Source organism: Plectropomus leopardus, chromosome 3, assembly GCF_008729295.1.
Source record: "Plectropomus leopardus isolate mb chromosome 3, YSFRI_Pleo_2.0, whole genome shotgun sequence".
NCBI lineage: Eukaryota > Metazoa > Chordata > Actinopteri > Perciformes > Serranidae > Plectropomus > Plectropomus leopardus.
The window spans coordinates 27,028,396-27,045,609 of NC_056465.1; the positions used below are offsets into that span (position 1 = coordinate 27,028,396).

The 17,214-nt window shown below is 38.9% G+C and overlaps 1 protein-coding gene across 1 annotated transcript in view; it reads left to right on the forward strand.

Annotated features, from left to right (window-relative positions):
* ell (elongation factor RNA polymerase II) overlaps positions 1-17,214 on the forward strand; it is a 45,661-nt gene that overhangs the window by 6,906 nt on the left and 21,541 nt on the right. The window contains exon 2 of the mRNA XM_042481924.1: positions 9,321-9,365. Coding sequence (XP_042337858.1) covers positions 9,321-9,365 — 45 coding nt within the window. The remainder of the gene's footprint in view (positions 1-9,320; positions 9,366-17,214) is intronic.

Consider the following 17,214-nt stretch of genomic DNA (forward strand, 5'->3'; position numbering starts at 1 on the left):
ATGATCTGTTGATCAATGTCAGGACTAAGGAGCCACAAGAATATTGTTAAGTCGTTAAGTTAATGATGCAACTTTAATTTGCTGGTTTTGACATGTCAGGATTTTCTCAGGGAAGCATCATACAAGCCTGTTAAAGTGGGATGAATATTACAGTTTTATTTAAAATTTCTTACATAAAATATGGCATGTTCTACATGTAACATGGGTCAAAGTAGTTTTCTTGGTTTGCCTAGCAAGTGTGTACATTTTGTGAATATTGTATTTTATATCTGTATCTCCCAGTCACTCTCATGATAAGAGAAGGCATAATATGTTAATTCCACTACAGGAGAGACTTGATGATCTCTGCAGTTGAATGGAAAAACATTGTTAGCACTTGTGGGCCATCATCAATTTTTGTTTTTTTGCCAATTCAGCATGCATATCATAATTGTTTGTGTTAATGTTGGTGAGTGAATGGCAAATATCATTTGTTCTTTCAAGATTTAAGTTGAGCTATTTAAGCGCCTACTGGCCAACTAGCGTCTTGAATCTGTTCTGTCGGCCTCCAGGTTACACCACTTTATGGTGTGGAGAGTAGGAAGTAGGGAGATCTTAGATTTTTGCATGATATCCGATATGCCAATATTACCTAACTCATTTTGGCCTGTTGCCGATACCATTATATGCACGTGTTTTTCAATCCAATTGCAGAGAACATCAGGTCTCTCATATTACATATTGCGTCTTCTCTTACCGTGATGGTCAACCGGCAGATGATGACATAAAACACAGTGCTTTTCAAAATTCACATGTACAGTGGGCAAAACAAGAAAACTGGTTCAACTTGGGTTACATGCATATTTACTTTTATGCAACAACTTTTAAACAATACTGTAAAATTTATCCCACTTTAACAGGCTTGGATGATGAGATCCAATCCTGCCAATAGCCACAACCAGTGCAAATATGACATATTTAAACAAATTGAAGCTGCATAATTAAAGCATCATCTTATTGGTCTGTCATATTGGCAGATGCGTTAATTTCAGGCCGATGCAGATATTTCATTTTTAAACCCTTATCTATGATGTGCCGATATTATCACACATCCCTAATGGAGACGCCTCTCATGCAGGTGCAGAACGTATGTGCTAGTTGGCTGTAGTCTTAGTGAGTGACTTTTTGGCTGAGACACAGGCAACATGAGGCGGCACAGCAGTTGGCCTTTGTCGTCACTAGTTCTTCGATGTCAGTTTGGTGTTTCTGGGCCTTAAGCTGTCAAGATAAAACCCAGTGGTTTGGCAACTGGCGAGATATTGGTGGTGGTAGGTAGACAAGTTTAACAAGGCAACAATAAACATCACGATTGTCAAATTATGACATGACAACCCCAGAATGGAGAATTTGGATTGCTCAAGTGTTTTCAGGAAACTCCTTTGTGTTTATGTGAATGAGATGTGATTAGGTCGTTTGGCTTTGAGTCTCGACGTGGGGGATATCCTCAGTATTGACGGGTGAGCTTTTCACATTGTCATCACAGAAAGGGGGACTGATTGCATTATGATAAGTGGATTCCCTGCTTTAGTCAGTTTGCACTTTGGTTTCTTCATTAGGTAATCACCTTTGATTACTGGTATTTGTCTGATTTCATGGATGAAACAATGACACCCTCTTCATAATCAGTAACCTGAAAGCCCTCCAGATTTTAGATTACATCTTATTTTTCAAAAAGATAGTCGGATGCAAGAGGTTTTTGTGCAGATAAAGATCAATCCTCAATTAAATACTCATGTTGACAGGCTATAGGCTTCACTATAGAGGTCAGTTTACACCAAGTCAGTTTTGTTCTTGTGCTTGGCTGCAGTCTGCCTCCGGTCTCGACCCCTATGGGAATGGTATGGGAAGTAATGGAGACTGGGTGGGGATTTTGTTGCTTGACGCTGGTCAGCCTGTGCCAGTGCTACGGTTATTTAAGGAATGCTGACTCCCCAGTTTCAGCAGATCACGGGACACTGCAAGAGGTGACCATAACCACTAAGGCCAAATATGACTCTAAATGTCATGGTGTTCGTCTGTCCCGAGGCCGGCTTGCCACAAGTGACCGTGTCAACCTGGTGTCACTGCACGCAATGCAGACTTCCTGACCTGCTAAGTCTTTTTCAGTCGATCTGTCAGTGCAGTGTTTAGTCTTTGGTACACACACATGCTTTGTACTTGTGGGTTTTGGCCAATATTGGAGTGCTGTGATGCTTAAAAACGGACATCAGTTGTCAAATTTTGACTTGAGCCAGCAGAATAACTTTATGCATCTAGCCTTCATCACTTAAAAGATGTTATATCACTCAGTAGAGGAGTAACAGTAATGAATCAAGGCCCAGACTTCATGTCTGAAAGGTTGCTGCATTTATTCAGAAAACCTGAATTAGGCCAAACCTTGAAGGAATCTCTGCCAAGTCAATACAGGCATCTCCATATTTGAAAAGACTGATTATGAAAGGAGATTCCTCTTTTTTTTCTAATAAAAGTCTCTCCTTATGTGCCTCTCTCTTTGAGTCCAAGTGTAATCTTTGTCAGTGTTGTCAGGCGCTTGACTTTACATGGTAGTCGCAATCAGAAAACAAGATTTCCCCAGTCCTGACTACAAGACAACATAACATACACCTGTAAATGATAGTTGTATAGAGCTTTCTGTAGTTACATAATTTAGTAGGAAAGCTTGATAGAAGCAGGGTAAGCTGCAAAAAATGGCAAAATCCTGCAGCAATAAAATATTCAGGTAGCAGCACTAAGATAATGAGCCAGAGATACCATTGACTCACTGTGGGAGTCTCCCTAATTGCTCATCTTCACCTGAAGCCAGTGCTAACATCAGTAATGAAAATGCTTGGCTTTTATGCAACTCTTTGCCATGGAAATCGATGTACTTGAAGCAAATTTTATATAAGCCTAGAAGCAAGGTATTTTTAATCAACACTGGCCTATTGAAGAGATGATTCTCAGTTGATAGATATTCATTTTGTAATACCAGGAAATGAGACTCCAAAAAAAAACATGTTTTCACAGCTTTTAAAAGGTTGAGCAGGCTTTTTAATGTAGTTTTTGTTTGTTTCACGTTACTATTGATTTTTGTCAAAACATTCACTTCTTCACTGGAGGAGGTACTGAAAGGCATAAAATGGCTTTTTTTTGGGCACGCATCATATTCCATTAAAACAGAATTTATACTCCAATCATGTTGTTTTCTGTTTGAGATTTCTCTTTGGTCTTTTTAGTCGCTGATTATGAATCAAGATGTATATCAAAGGAGAGATACACATTGCCTTCTTCCAGTTAGTTGGTGGTCAGTCTGTTGTTTCCATAAGCCAAGTTGTCACAACTGCAATAGTGTTGATAATGAAAGTTTAAATTCAGGTGTGAAATAATATAATAGAGGCCTGCCTTAATGTTGGATATCTTCATCTTAACTAAAATATAGATTTTTGGAATGTTAAATATAATAGAAAAACTGTTTTACAATTAGTTAAACTTTTAGCTCCATTAGATTACATGTAGCATAATACACTACCCAAGTGAGTTTAAGTCAAGTTCAAGGGTTAAAGATTTTAAGAGTTTTATAACAAATTTAAGATTCTGTAAAGATTCTGCGACATTCAGCGCATTAATATAGCATCAAAGCAGTATTTGCAATGTAAAGATATAGTGAAGTATTGGCGCCCTGAGCAGTGAAGGAAGTCATGCTACCTCTGTGTGTTGCAATCTGAGCCTCTCTGTGGTTTGTTGTGATAGGTGCATACATCATAGGGCCTGTTTGTATTCCACTGGCTAGCTAATTGTCGCTGCTTTGCACTGCACTCATGGTGATTACTGCTGATTATCGGGACAGCAAAAGTGTAAAAGTGTAGCCCCCACCCTCTGGTTCCCCTCATGTAAAACTACTAGCTCTGTCAGCACTGTTGTTGTTGTTTAGCACTGTTAGTTGAGTTACCACTGTTAGCTGCTAGCTTCCAGCTAACCTTATACTCACTGAATTTCACATTGAGCCCTTTTAAGATTAGTAAAAATTGTTGTTTTCCTCCCTTTTTATTTTAGACTTTTAGATTGTCTTCTTCAAGTCTGCTACAGATATTCACTGAGTCATCACTTTCACATCACTTTTGTCTGGGCCCCACATTTCTCGAAGAGGACAGCAGTTTGAAGAACTTTAAACAAGATCTTAAAAGAGTTTGGTTTTCTAAGTTGATGGCAAATGGTGATGCCGACTTCAGTTTTCTGTGAATGTCTCTTTTTGTGATGAGGCAGTTACATTGTTATCACATTGACGCATACCCAACTTTTGTTATTGTGTTGGAGCTAGTGGTAAAGAGAAGTTCAACAATGGTCTCATGTTGCAGTTTGGACAAAGCTGTTACAAAGAATAATACGAGCCTTTAAAGACATCCTCAGGTGTTGTGTTGCACAAATGTGAACAAGCAGAAGTTTTCCGACACCTCCCAGTGTGGTCACTCATTTATAATACAAATACAAAGCATCACGACAACATATATGTATGTTTATGTTGTGAGACCACAATGCAAGCTTAAAATACTGTCTTTAAATTATTGGCTTCAGTGCAACAGGAGTTTTTCATTAAATTATTTTATCAGCCTTTCATAATGAACGGAAAATAAAAAAAACCTGAAAGCATTTTTAAATGTTAAGTTCAGATTGTGTAGTGTGTGTGTATAGTGAGTTTGCCAGACTACATGTACTTATCCTGTCCCAACAACAAAGAAATGGTGCACACCATATGAAATTTGTGCTCTTATTTCAAGCACCAGATCAAAGGTAGCTCAGCATTCATGAGTTGGAGAACACTAAAAGCTTCAAAGGGATTTTTTTCTTGCAGTGAAGAGCCAGTTACAGTAAATACACCAACAAGTGGGTCCAATTAAGCTAGTATATTATTACAAACACTCAACTGACACTCCTCTGTCAAACACATTTTAAAGGAGTAGACTATTACACCACGTTTTTTGCAGGACATACTCGACAGTCTTGTATGCTCACTAGTGTGTTTTGCGAGTTGGGACACCCCGTTCCATTTCAGCCTCGTACAGTGCATGGCACAAGGTGCTTTTTCCACCTCTGAAATCCTAGACAGGTGGAACATCTCATTGGTGTGACAGTGATGCAACTAAACACCTGACAATTTGGGTGCCACAGCCGTACCCATGGGGATTTAGATGTGGCTATTCCTGTGTGCATCTACTACAAAACAAAGAAATCCTTTGGCAGTGCAACCTGAGAGACAGAGTATTTGTGTGTAGTTGTGTGTGTGTGTGTGTGTGTGTGTGTTGTGTGTGTCGTGTGTGTGTGTGTGTGTGTGTGTGTGTGTGTGTGTGTGTGTGTGAGAATATAATTTGTGTTAACGTGGTCTATATAGGACTGCATTAAGAGGCTTGTAGTTTTCCATGAATTACTCCCAGTTTCATGTAACAAAGTCCTGGCTTGTATATTTTGCATTTTGAAAAGTGAATTACACCCTGCTAACACACATACCCCTGTTGTCTTGTATGTTAATGGGCCAGTTGAGAGCCTCGGACTTGTTTTCAGCAGTTTTGGGGAGATTATGGCATAGCTGGCAAATCGTATCCAATAAAACTTGATATACTTAATAAATTGAGCAGGTTTTGACAGTTAAATACCGACATCTGTTGGCCAAGGAGGTTTACAAGCTCATTCCAGTCTTAACTTACCTATTCTGAAGTCTCTTGGAAATGTTATTGCAAAACAATCTGTGCATGTCAAAGACTTTTTGTCCAAAAAGAAAAAAAAAAGATTAAACTTCTTCTGCTGAGGAAGATTGTGTATTGCAATCAAAAGCTCCAGAGCTGCTAGTAAATGGACCTTGTGGTGAGATTGTTTTGCCAATTACTGTTTCCAAGGTCAAGAGTGAACATAATATCTTAAGTTTAAAAAACTGATTTAAAACCCATTCCCACACATTCATTTTATTTTTGATTAAAACATCTGCAAAAAAGCTGGACTGTTCATTAGGAGCACAGTTTAATTTATCATTCAGTTATTCATTGCACCACACTCTCAGAGCGTAGAGTGTACTTCGGGCACAGATGGAGCAGCTGAGTGAAGTGCATTGACAGTGAAACTTAACCATTCATTCTTCTTCAGCTCTGCCTGTGCTGCCTTCACAGACCCACAAAAACCTCCAAATTTAGAGACTAAAGACACTAAAGCTATTTTTTTTCCCATAAGCGAAGGAGCTGTGAATTCCCAAACCCTGACTGCATTAAGATTGATATGTTATATTCTTTTTACGTCCAAGTTGCTGTAATTTGTATCAACATTGTATCAACATTTGTTAACTCTGCAAGAGGATGTTGTAGTCAGAAACAGACTTGTACAACACTGTCATCGGCTCAGTTTTATCACAGGCTGCTTGACTGCAAGTCCATGCCATGTCCAGCTGATCTCCATTCTGTTGCTGGTTGGCAGTGTGTGGGAACATCCACAGCCTTGTCATCGGACCATGGTCAGGACCCGTACTCTGTCCCTAAGGTTAGCTCTGTGGAACATTCTGGGCTCGGGTCCCAGAGAATAGTGACATGTCAGCAGCCCATTCAAATGAACAGGCTGAGGGTAGCACTATGTTAGCTGTGCTGGGGTGGGGGAGGGCGGAGGGTGGGAGTGCTAAAACTGGTGCTGTGTTAAACATTGCAGGGGTAGACCCCGGGAGTGTGGCTCCATGAAAGGTCTGGTGCTCCTGGATAGGCTCTGTGTTCAAACCTCAGGACACGAGAAATAAATTTATACTGTAGGTTAGATAAATGAGACACAGACTTTCTGCTTTTGTCTGAGTTAAAGTTTATTTTAGGCCAAGAAGGGTAATCTTAGGTGAATTGCTATTCCATAGTTCAGTGTCTTTAATCTCGGATATCATGCCCAACATCTTAGTCAGTGATGTGTTCATGTAACAGGACTGACAGGTAGCCACACTTGCAGCTCTGTGAGTCTATACTTCGGTGCATTGGTGCCTTTAGCTAAAGGCTGCCTTAAAAAGCATAGCAACATGCTCATAATGACAATGCTAACATGCAGGTATAAAGTCTACTATGTTTACCTTTATTTAGTGTGTTAGTATGCTAACATTTGCTAATTAGTGCTAGAAACAAAATACAGCGGAAGCTGATGGGAATGGCATTGGTTTTGCATGAATATAGTCAAAGTGCACTGACAAATATATTTTGATCTGATTATTGTGCACGGAGTAAAGTTAAAGGATAATTAAAGATATTACAGTTAGTTCTGAAGGACACCTGAATGTCTGAAACTATTGTCTTGTTAATTCATAGACCAAATCACTGTGGCATTGTGCTCTTTTGGGTAGACAATAGGTAATTGATTTGAATTGTGGAAAAACGTGAAAGTTGTTTATTTCTGTTGCCATTTTCAGCAGTAACTGTAATGTTTAAATAGTTTAACACGGTGGTCTGATCTTTTAATGTTTCGGCTATGCTTATTTTATGTACTGTGATGCTTTGCTATCATCTTTGATGAACCAAATCTACCAACATGAAAGCTAAGCAGTGCACTGCTGTGCACTGGGGCTGCACAGAAAATCTTTCGGTCTAAATGTGTGCTATATTTGAAATATCTTTGAAGCTTTACCTCACACACTCGCTGATAGAGGCAGCGGTATACCAGCAACTCCCCTATGCTAAAATCGCTGATTTTGTCAATGGAGTTTGGTGAGAAAACGGCTTCAGTTCCCCGTTGGAGAGGGCTGCCTGTAGGAAGGTGAAGTGGTGTACATATACTAAGCATACTTAAACTGATAGGATTTTTTTAGGTGGTTAAAAAAAAACTAACCAGTCGAAGCAGAGTTTGCTCACTGTTGTTTAATTTTATGTGTGTGACACAAGGTTTTCCACCCGGAGGTCATTGCCAACAAACATTTTGATTTGGTATACAGTAGTTAAGATATTTCGCCAACCTCATAGTGGTGCAACAGGAGAAGTCAGGAGATCCTCAAAGTTGGTAGGCTTCATCCTCTGAAAACTATGAATGTATCTTTAAAATGTCATAGCAATGATACACAGATTTGGATTTTGAAGGTTAAAAAGTGAAAGCTTTGATGTAAGTGACTCAGCACAGAGGACAGACGCTCACCACTAGCCTTTGTGTGTGTGCTACGTATCTGTGGGTCAGGATCAGGCAGGAATACAAGGCACATTGTGTCTTTAACAGGCTTGGCCCCTTTTGAACTTTTTGCTCTCTGACTTGATCACATTTGATCCACTAAAGCAGCAGCAGCAAGGAAGAAGAGTTGAAGCAACTTCCTCTTTTTGATGTTCATGTTTACTCCCTACAGCCCTCTCATACTTCACAGTTTGTCCTTGTTTGCAGGATTTTCTAATAATATGTTTCTGAAAACAAATTATATTCAGCACCAAGAGTCTGACAGCAAGTGATACACTCACTCTTGGATATACATTTTAGGTTGACTTTGCAAAGAGAGATTGTTTTGGCTTGATGCTTTCTGTGTGTGCAAACAGGGTTGTTCTAACTAGTCTTAACTTAGTATCAGTACATTAGCAGAGCAACAACTAACTGTAAAAAACCCTGCTGTATCATTGGTATTTGTCTCTGTCTCAGGGGAACGAAAGTGCTTCCGTCTTTCATTTTCTTCATTTGAAACTGAGATACTGAAACTAAATGTGGAGTTGTAAAAAAACAAATCATAAACCAATAGCAAAGGGTAACCACCTGCAGGACAGTGGATCTTATACTGAAACAGTTAAATGACAGCAATGTGGAGACTCTGTTCAGTACTTCCTCTTTCAGTTTCTCCAAAACTGACATAACTTACAGGAGGGCATTGGCAGGAGTTTTTCTAATTTATTATATAAAACAGGCAATCTTACCTTGCAAATTCAGTATAGCAACTTTTTATCATGTGTTTGTTGTTTTATAACTTTCTACATAACAAGTCCATTTAATGGGTAGAGCAATGGCAATATTCAAAATTTTAACTCAGTAAAGAAAACCAAATACAGTTCTTAATTTAAAGATTTCTTAAGAAATTTGCATCAGTTACAAATACTGTATGCTGTAATAGGAAGTATCCTCTGACCAAACAGGATTACAATAAATGAATTGATATTGCTGCACTTGGTTTTGTTGTTCATTATATCGCATAAAATATTCAAATTTACATACACATGTAAGCAGTTCATTATGGGAGCCTAATAAGATCTTGTCTGGAAATTTGCCAGAATGAAATTTTTTTTGTGTTATATTGTAAAAACTTATTTAACAATGCTGTTCTTTGTCTTTTACAGGTCCTGTCATCACGACCATTGATCAGATTTAATGGAAACCAAGGGGTAAGAGCATATTTTTCTATCTCCGTCACTGTCTGCTCCAATGCAATGCATACACAGTTTTGTTTTTTTAATAGAAATAATGAAAATAATTGTAAGTGATTTTTTTTTATAAGCCATTATTACAGATGGCCTGATGAATCACCACCGTTGGATGCTACTAAGTATTTTAAAATCTAACATCAGAGCCAGAAAATAATTTACATTCATCATGACCTGCACAGAAATTCAAACTTTCAAGAGAGCAGTCTGAAGCTCAAAGAGTAACGACACACACTTTTTCAAACAAGACATGTGATTATGCCAACACAGGTGTCAGCTGCAAGCTAGCTATTTCGTTCCCCCAACATGACACTTCAGTGCCATGTCTTAAAGTGTCGGCCTGAGAGAGCAGCAAGAAAGATGCTGGCGAAGCTGCTTCAAATTTAATGATGTACTTTTTGCCATATGTGTCATGTGCTGTGTCAACATTGCTTGATCTTAATTCACCACTGTCACTGAGACCTGATCAGGCAAATGTTTGCTCTTCCTTCTGGCCGCAAGATGTGGTTTATTTATTTATTTTATTTTTTTTTTGGTTCCTTAATGTGTGAAAACATCAACTGGGTTCCTTAACATCTCTTTCATGGCAGGAAAAATACTTCCAAACCTCTTTTTAAAATGTCACTTTCGCTGTCTTGTTCTTCATAACTCGCCTATTTTTAGCATGTTTTTGTACGTTTAAAAAAGCTTGCATATACTCACTAACTCTGGTAGAAAAGGGGTGTTGTTCTGTCAGTATTTCTTTTGTTTTCAACCATGATGTGTGGGCCTCAGATGTTGTATAGAAGGAAAAAAAGGAGGGATCCTGTTTGTGTTGTTTTGTAAGTTTTGGGATTTTTCAGTAGATGGTAGACTCATGTTTTTGTCTTAGAAGGAACTTTGGCTGATGATGAAACTTGAAACTTGATCGTCATGTGTTAGTCTCTCTGAGACCTTTCTAAGATCCCGTAGAGTGATTTGAGGGACTTATGCTTTTCAAATTATCTCTTGGAAATTGGATCGGACCAAAGGCTGCTCTCTTGTTGCTGATAAGTTGTTGGTGCCCCACTGTCTAGTGTCAACTCAACTGTTTTTACTATCACCAATATTAACAGCACTAGTAATAAAGCTGCTTGAGACAGAGCAGACCAAAAGCTGTTTGTAGCTGCTAATATGCACCACCGCAGCAAAGCTAAAGTTACCTCTGCCTGCCTTGCCTCTTTGCTGCAATATGGGGAAGTCAATAAATGCACAAGGTACGCCAAGTGAAGGAACAAAACAAGAAGCAGTGTGATAGATTGTGGATTGTTTTTATGGCTTATTATGCAAGAAACTGTGCCTTCTTTCTGCAGCTGGTACCTGTTTGTTTATGATAATGACAAAACTCACACTAGGGTGCCAGTACTCTGTATATGAGCAATTACCTGTACCCAAGAAGACAATAAACATCCTCGTGCTTACAAGCTTTCTCTGCAGGCAGAGTTTGCATGTGTAAGCCTGCCCTGTCTGGCATGCGTAGACAGTCTATGTGCACTTCTGTGCTGGCACGGATCAGCTCAGTTTGACATCCAAAGGGCTGGTTCATTTAGTGATTTGTCTTGTGTCCAAAGATTTTATTGGCTATCCATCTTTGTCCAAAATGTTGTCCTAATAGGCTGTTTATGGGCATTACTGTCAATATGGTCACAATAGCTCCAATAGCAGGATTCTAGCATCTCTATCATATGTCCTAACGTCTATCTTAATCATCCAGTCCTACAGATTCACTTTCAGCCCAACCCCCTTATCTGCACCCCATGCTCTTGTCTCCTGTAAAGGGTTTGATAAAGGTTATCATAGGTTATTAATGTGATCTGAAATGGTTGGCTCCATATTGAGAAATGCAGGTGGAATGTGGGTCCTTGTCGTAGACGTGTGATCAATTATTAACCAACTGCTGCATGCTACACTAGTGAGCATCTATACTTCTGCAAATGTATGCATTTGCTGAGGAGGATCATTGTGTTGTTTACCCTGAGATGTTTTCTAGTGAAGCTTTAGCGTTGCCACAGGTCTCAGCGATGTCACTGGATAAAATGTTATTACTCACAGCCAGTAACATGATGGCCAAAGCAAATACATGAAACTTATACAAAAACATACATTTTCTTAAAAGAATGGCTGAACATGGATGTTTTGGGTTTTTTTTAAATAATACTTATGGAGTTGAGTCCATTTTATTGGCTCCCCCTCATTCAACGTTGAATGCAGTGTGCAAATTTCCCGCTCACTGAGAAGGGTAAAAGTTGGGAGTAGTGGCTTGTTTACATTGACCAACAGGAACATAAGCAATTTACCCTTTTGCTGCTTTCATATGGAATTGGGCAGACAGTCAACAGCAGACAGAAAACACTTTCCGGACACCACAGGAAAAACAAGCAAACTGTCCAACAAAATGGCAGGATGGTAAAACGAAACATGTATGACAATATGTTGCGATAGTAATACCGCTTTGCCAGGTTCTATATGAATACTTTGAAGTTGACACTCTCATGTCTGAGGCACAAACAAGCAAAATCTGCCTACGGACAGCTGCACATTATAGCACACCTGCCAACACCTCATACTGTCCACGCTGAAGTGTAATACTCACACAGCTTGGAGTGCATTGTTAAGGCTAAACACGTTCATCCACTGAATGCTTTCCAAACTCTCGTCAGTAGACCTCAGGCAGCAAATTTGTATAACAGTCATTGTTCAGTTTGCATGTTGTCTTAAAAATTTGGCTGTAAGATAGTAGATATGATTGTTGCTGCAGCTCAGGTTTGTATATTTTTCATTACAGCTGGTGATTTCTACACATCCAACATAAAGAAGTTATTTAAGTATCATTTAGGAGCTAGAAGATATTGTTTGCCGTCAATTTCTTTGTGTAAAATTTGGGAACAGTGCAGTGCAGAACACTGCAATCCTGCTCAGAGCCAGACTCCATCTTTCACACTCTTTCCAATAATGATGCTCAATCACCAAGTAAAATCATTTTTTAGTTATCGGTTTAGAAATCTCCTTTTCATCAGACATTAAAATGTTAAGTGCAGATGCATATTTATACATGCAGTACAGATATATGCATCATGTTTGTCAATGGCACAAATCAGATGGTAGACCTGATGTTGATTATTCTGATGTTTTTAGGCTTAAAAATAAATGAAAAGTACAGGCATGCATTTTACCAATGCAGCAGGATCACCGTGGTGGCAAATCTGTTGCTGTTGAGATCAGAATGCTAGTCAGAAGTGTGAAAGTGGCTAAATTACAGAGCAGATGGCCCGGCTGTCACGACGAGATCCCATATTCATTCACTCATATTCATTCATCTGGTACAGCTCTCTCTGAGCTCTGACAAAGTGCACACACACATAACAAGTTTCTTTCATCCTTTAGAGAGGAATGCATTTAAAAACTAAAAACAGACAAAAGATGTGAGGTGTTTTTACTCAGCGGTTTGGGTTCAGGTTTTTACTGGCCAAAGGGGATGTATATGTGGGCTGCATGAAAAGCCTTAACATGGTAGTTGAAGTCTGTCTGATGTTGTTTCTCCTGTACATTTCACTGTTGAAGTGACTTTTAGTTTTCTGTCTTCATGTGCAGTTTGCAGATTTCTGAGTGTGGGCCATCGTTGAATGTATGTGGCTAAATATCCATCATAGACTTTGCAATGTATCCGGAACCATTAACACTAGTGGACTCTTATGCACAGCTGTTTGGCCATTTTGCATGATTAATTGCCGGCAGAGACTGTCAGAAAGAAAGAGAGCTCTCTTTTCAGTCTAGCAAATCAGCAGTGTTTGCCATTTAGTTGGTGGTTTTCATAATACTATACAGTACATCATCTTTTTCTGAAACTAAAGAGTGAAAAAGCCTGCTCAATATTTTCAGAAAACAGCGATCTAAAGCATGCCCAAAGTAAATTGAAAGCTGGCACGAAGGGGTTAAACTGATGTAAAATAGTACGCTACTTTTGTTTTTCTTTTCACTCTTAATTTAAGATTGCAAATACAGACTGATGACTAGATCTGATCTTGTGCAAGATCAGATCTGACGTACATGTTGACCGTCAGCTGGCCTATGTTTGTTGCACTTAACAGTGTGTTCTGCTTTTATCAGAAAAAAAATAAGTGAAATGAGGTGACTGGAAGCAAAGCTCTTGAGCAGTCAACACTTTTCATCATCTGATGTCTTCTTTGTGTGTCAGGCCTCTGTCTGATTTGCTTTTGCTGTCACTGCTTCCTCTCTCTCCCCTGTTCTTGGTGACTAGACTAGACGAAGTGCGTGGGGGTCTGCCCTCTCCAGCGACCCCAAACTTAAAAGAGGCTTTGTTTGCTAGATGCTGTACAGAATGGGAAGATGAGGCAAGCTGCAGGCAGAACAAGGAGGGGGCGGTTGGACAATCTGTTTAAAAAATCCACTTCCAACCTCAGAAAAGGCTGTATAAAAGGGATTATTACTTGGAGAGATGGTGTATTTCATTGTCAGTCCCTGCCCTTCATCCGGTGTTTGAAGTAATCTCTCTATGCTCTTTTAAGTGTGCTCTCCTGCTTTTTCTGTTGCTCTGTTTTGTCTAGGTTTTGTGGCAACAGCAGACTAAAGCTCATGAAGCTTTGATAAACACTTTAACGAATGCTGCTGCATGCAAGGTTTTTAATTTGCATGTTAAAGTGATTTTAACGTTGTTTTTTTTCCTTCCGTTTTTCCCAAGCGGAGAAAACAGATTTTAGAATAACGTAAACTTGAAGGGACAGGATCGAAAGTTAAATTATCCCAGTTTCAGCTCAAATCCCATGAGATGCACCAACTTGTCCTCAGAATGAAAACTTGAACACAAAACAGAATATTTCAAGCATCAACACTGAATCTGCATCAGACATACTTTAACTTTGCAATTAAATAGTTTGTCAGCAGACAGTTTCAAAGTGCACAAAGAGACTGTTGTGTAGTCTTGATGCACAGTGAAGACAAACTAGAGAAAAGGCCCAGTCACTAACAACAAGTAAGGGAGTGTCAGCTTTCACCTTATGACCCGCTTTCTTCAGAATCTGTACTCATTTCATGGATGAGCAAGGTCATGTAGGTACATACTGGTTTCAACACTCGCACGTTTCAGATTGAGCCATTTGGTGTGGAGGAGCCACTTCTCTCTCTTTCATCCTCTACAGTGTGAGTCAACTGAGTCACTCCCCTGTGTTTTGCCTTCCTGACGGTTTCTCTGCCTCTTAATCATCCCTGGATTCATGACCTCAACCAATCTCCTCTGTGCTTCTGTGAGAAAGTGGTTATGTGCGGGTGTTTCCCAACACCATGGCATAGTGCAGTTTAGCATTCATTTCATGTCCTCAAAGTGCCACATATTGTTTAATGTTCCTGTAATGTGGGTTTCACCATTGAAACTGAGTATAGCCTCTTAACATCCTCATACAAGATACACTACATTGCAAGATGTTTGTAGATTTGGAAATACGCATCTTTAAAAAAGTCTACGTACTTAGTGTACATTCAGGGTTCCCACAGTCGTAGAAAATCTAGAAAAGTCCCAAAAGTCATGGAATTGATTAAAAAAAATCAGTAAAAATTTTAGAAAAATAATTGAATTTTATTTAAAATGAAATGGATTGTTACCACGATCTTCTGTGGATAACCTTCCACGTAAAAACTTATTTGGATACGGTTTTTCTACAGGTACTATGTATCTGTGCTCTGCTCGTTAAGTCATCAGTTGTTTTTACAAGCAATATTAAAGTCACAATATTTATTAAAACATTAAATATCAATTGTAACATCTGACCCCATATGCAGAAGTAATTGTGACAGCATATGGGGAATGAAAAGCATTTTTTTAACATAATTCGAGATCTTCAGTAGTCCAAATATTTGTCTACAGCCCTTTTGTGTCAGCGGACGCACTAAATATCTTCCAGTAATGCAAAATTAAACACTTAAGCACCACTGCTGGAAAAAATCCCAGAGGAAACCGCGGTGTGTTTGTGACAGGACTTGCTTTTCTGTTTGCTGTAATTCACATTTTAAAGCAGAGATTCAGGTCAGTAATGGTGGGTAATAGAGTCATAATGGGCTATCAGGAACTATTTCTCCTTTGGTAGCAGTGGAAACACTGTCTGGTCGATGTCGGTAGGTTACATGTAGCTTCAAACATAATGCAGGACTTGGTAAGAATGCTCTTTAAGTGTCGTAGTGCCTGTTGGCACAGACAGGGTCGGCAGCAAAAACATTCAGGACTTGGAAGGTTAATTTATCTTGTTACACTGAAGCAAGTCAGCTGATCATAAGGGTTTCACACCGTCCTTTGTGTTGAGACACGTTTAAAGGTGCAGTATGCAGTTCTGGAGAAAGATAGTTGTTGAGTGGCATTCACAGGTTGTCAAATGCCAACACTTGGGATGTGCACTGTTCAGCCTGACGACCAGCCCAAGTTGGTATTGACGAGCTGGGAAACAACCATTTCCAGAGTTTCATACTGAACCTTTTACTGCTTTTTTTTTTTTTTTTTTTTTTTACCTCAGCTGCCAAAAATGTCTCCACCTCCACTTCCTACCATGGTAAACATACACTTACCTTTAACATCTTTTTGGAGTAGAATTGTTGAGTGTGTTTACATGGACATGAATAACCCATTTATGATCAGGATTTTTTGAGTAAACTGTTTTTTAACATGTAAAAACCTTATTCAGTAACTGGGAAACCTGAATGACAGCTGTAGAAATCTTGAGCGACATCACTTTTTTTTTGTGCTGCTTGCAGACACTTTTCACAACTATTTAAACCTTAGGATTATGAGCACATTTGTGCAATTTCTTTTTAAAAACATGGGTAATAAGGCAATGAGCAACTTGGTAAGAAATGGTCCAAAAATCACAATAAAATTAGTAGATTTAGAAAATTGTTTTTTAAAAAAAGTAAGGATGGAAAAAAACAAGGAAAACAATGTTCATCAGTATCACAATTACATGTCTAAAATTATTTGTAAATTAAATATTTTAAAATACTTTTTTCAGGTTATTTCCATGTTTGTTTGTTTTTTGCTCTCTTTTACTTTTTTATTTTTGTTTCTTTTTTTGACTAATTTTTAGGTAAATTTCGTACACTTTTTACTAATTTCTTGCTAATTTTTGGGTCATTTCTTCTCTCATTGTTCACTGCCTTCTTCCCCTGTTTTTTATGGGAATGAGACCAATCTGCTCAGGTTTCAGAAAGGGTTAAGAAACTGTGATACATACGAGGAACATGAATAACCCAATTTCTCTGTGCTCATGTTATCACCATATCCTGATTATGATCATAACCAAGATAAGCCTCATAAGCTTGTTATTCATGTGTTTTTAATCACACTCAATTATGATAATAAAAAGTAAAAATTGTGCTATAAAAGTTGTATTTTAAAATGAGTTAATCAGTTCAGTTTCCCTGATGTAGACTGAAGCAGAGGCAGTGTATGTGTTATGTCATACACAAGTGGAGTAGTATGGAAAACTAAGAGCACAGGTCTTCCAGGAGGACACAATAAAGGACACTGCATTTATTTATAGTCCGCCACCTGCAGCCTTCACACGTGTTGAGACCTTTGGTAAACAGAGCTGAGCTGCCTACAGTCTGACCGCGTGTGAGTCCCGAGCACTGGTGAAGAAGCCAGTGAGTCACAGGCTGGGCCTCTGATCCAGGTTAAGTCAGTGGCAATGAGCTGCCACCAGTTAAAACCATCTAATTCAGCTATCTTTTGTTAGCGTGGCTCAGTGTGATGCACGGTCCTTGGCTCGCACACTGCTTGAATATGTGCTCA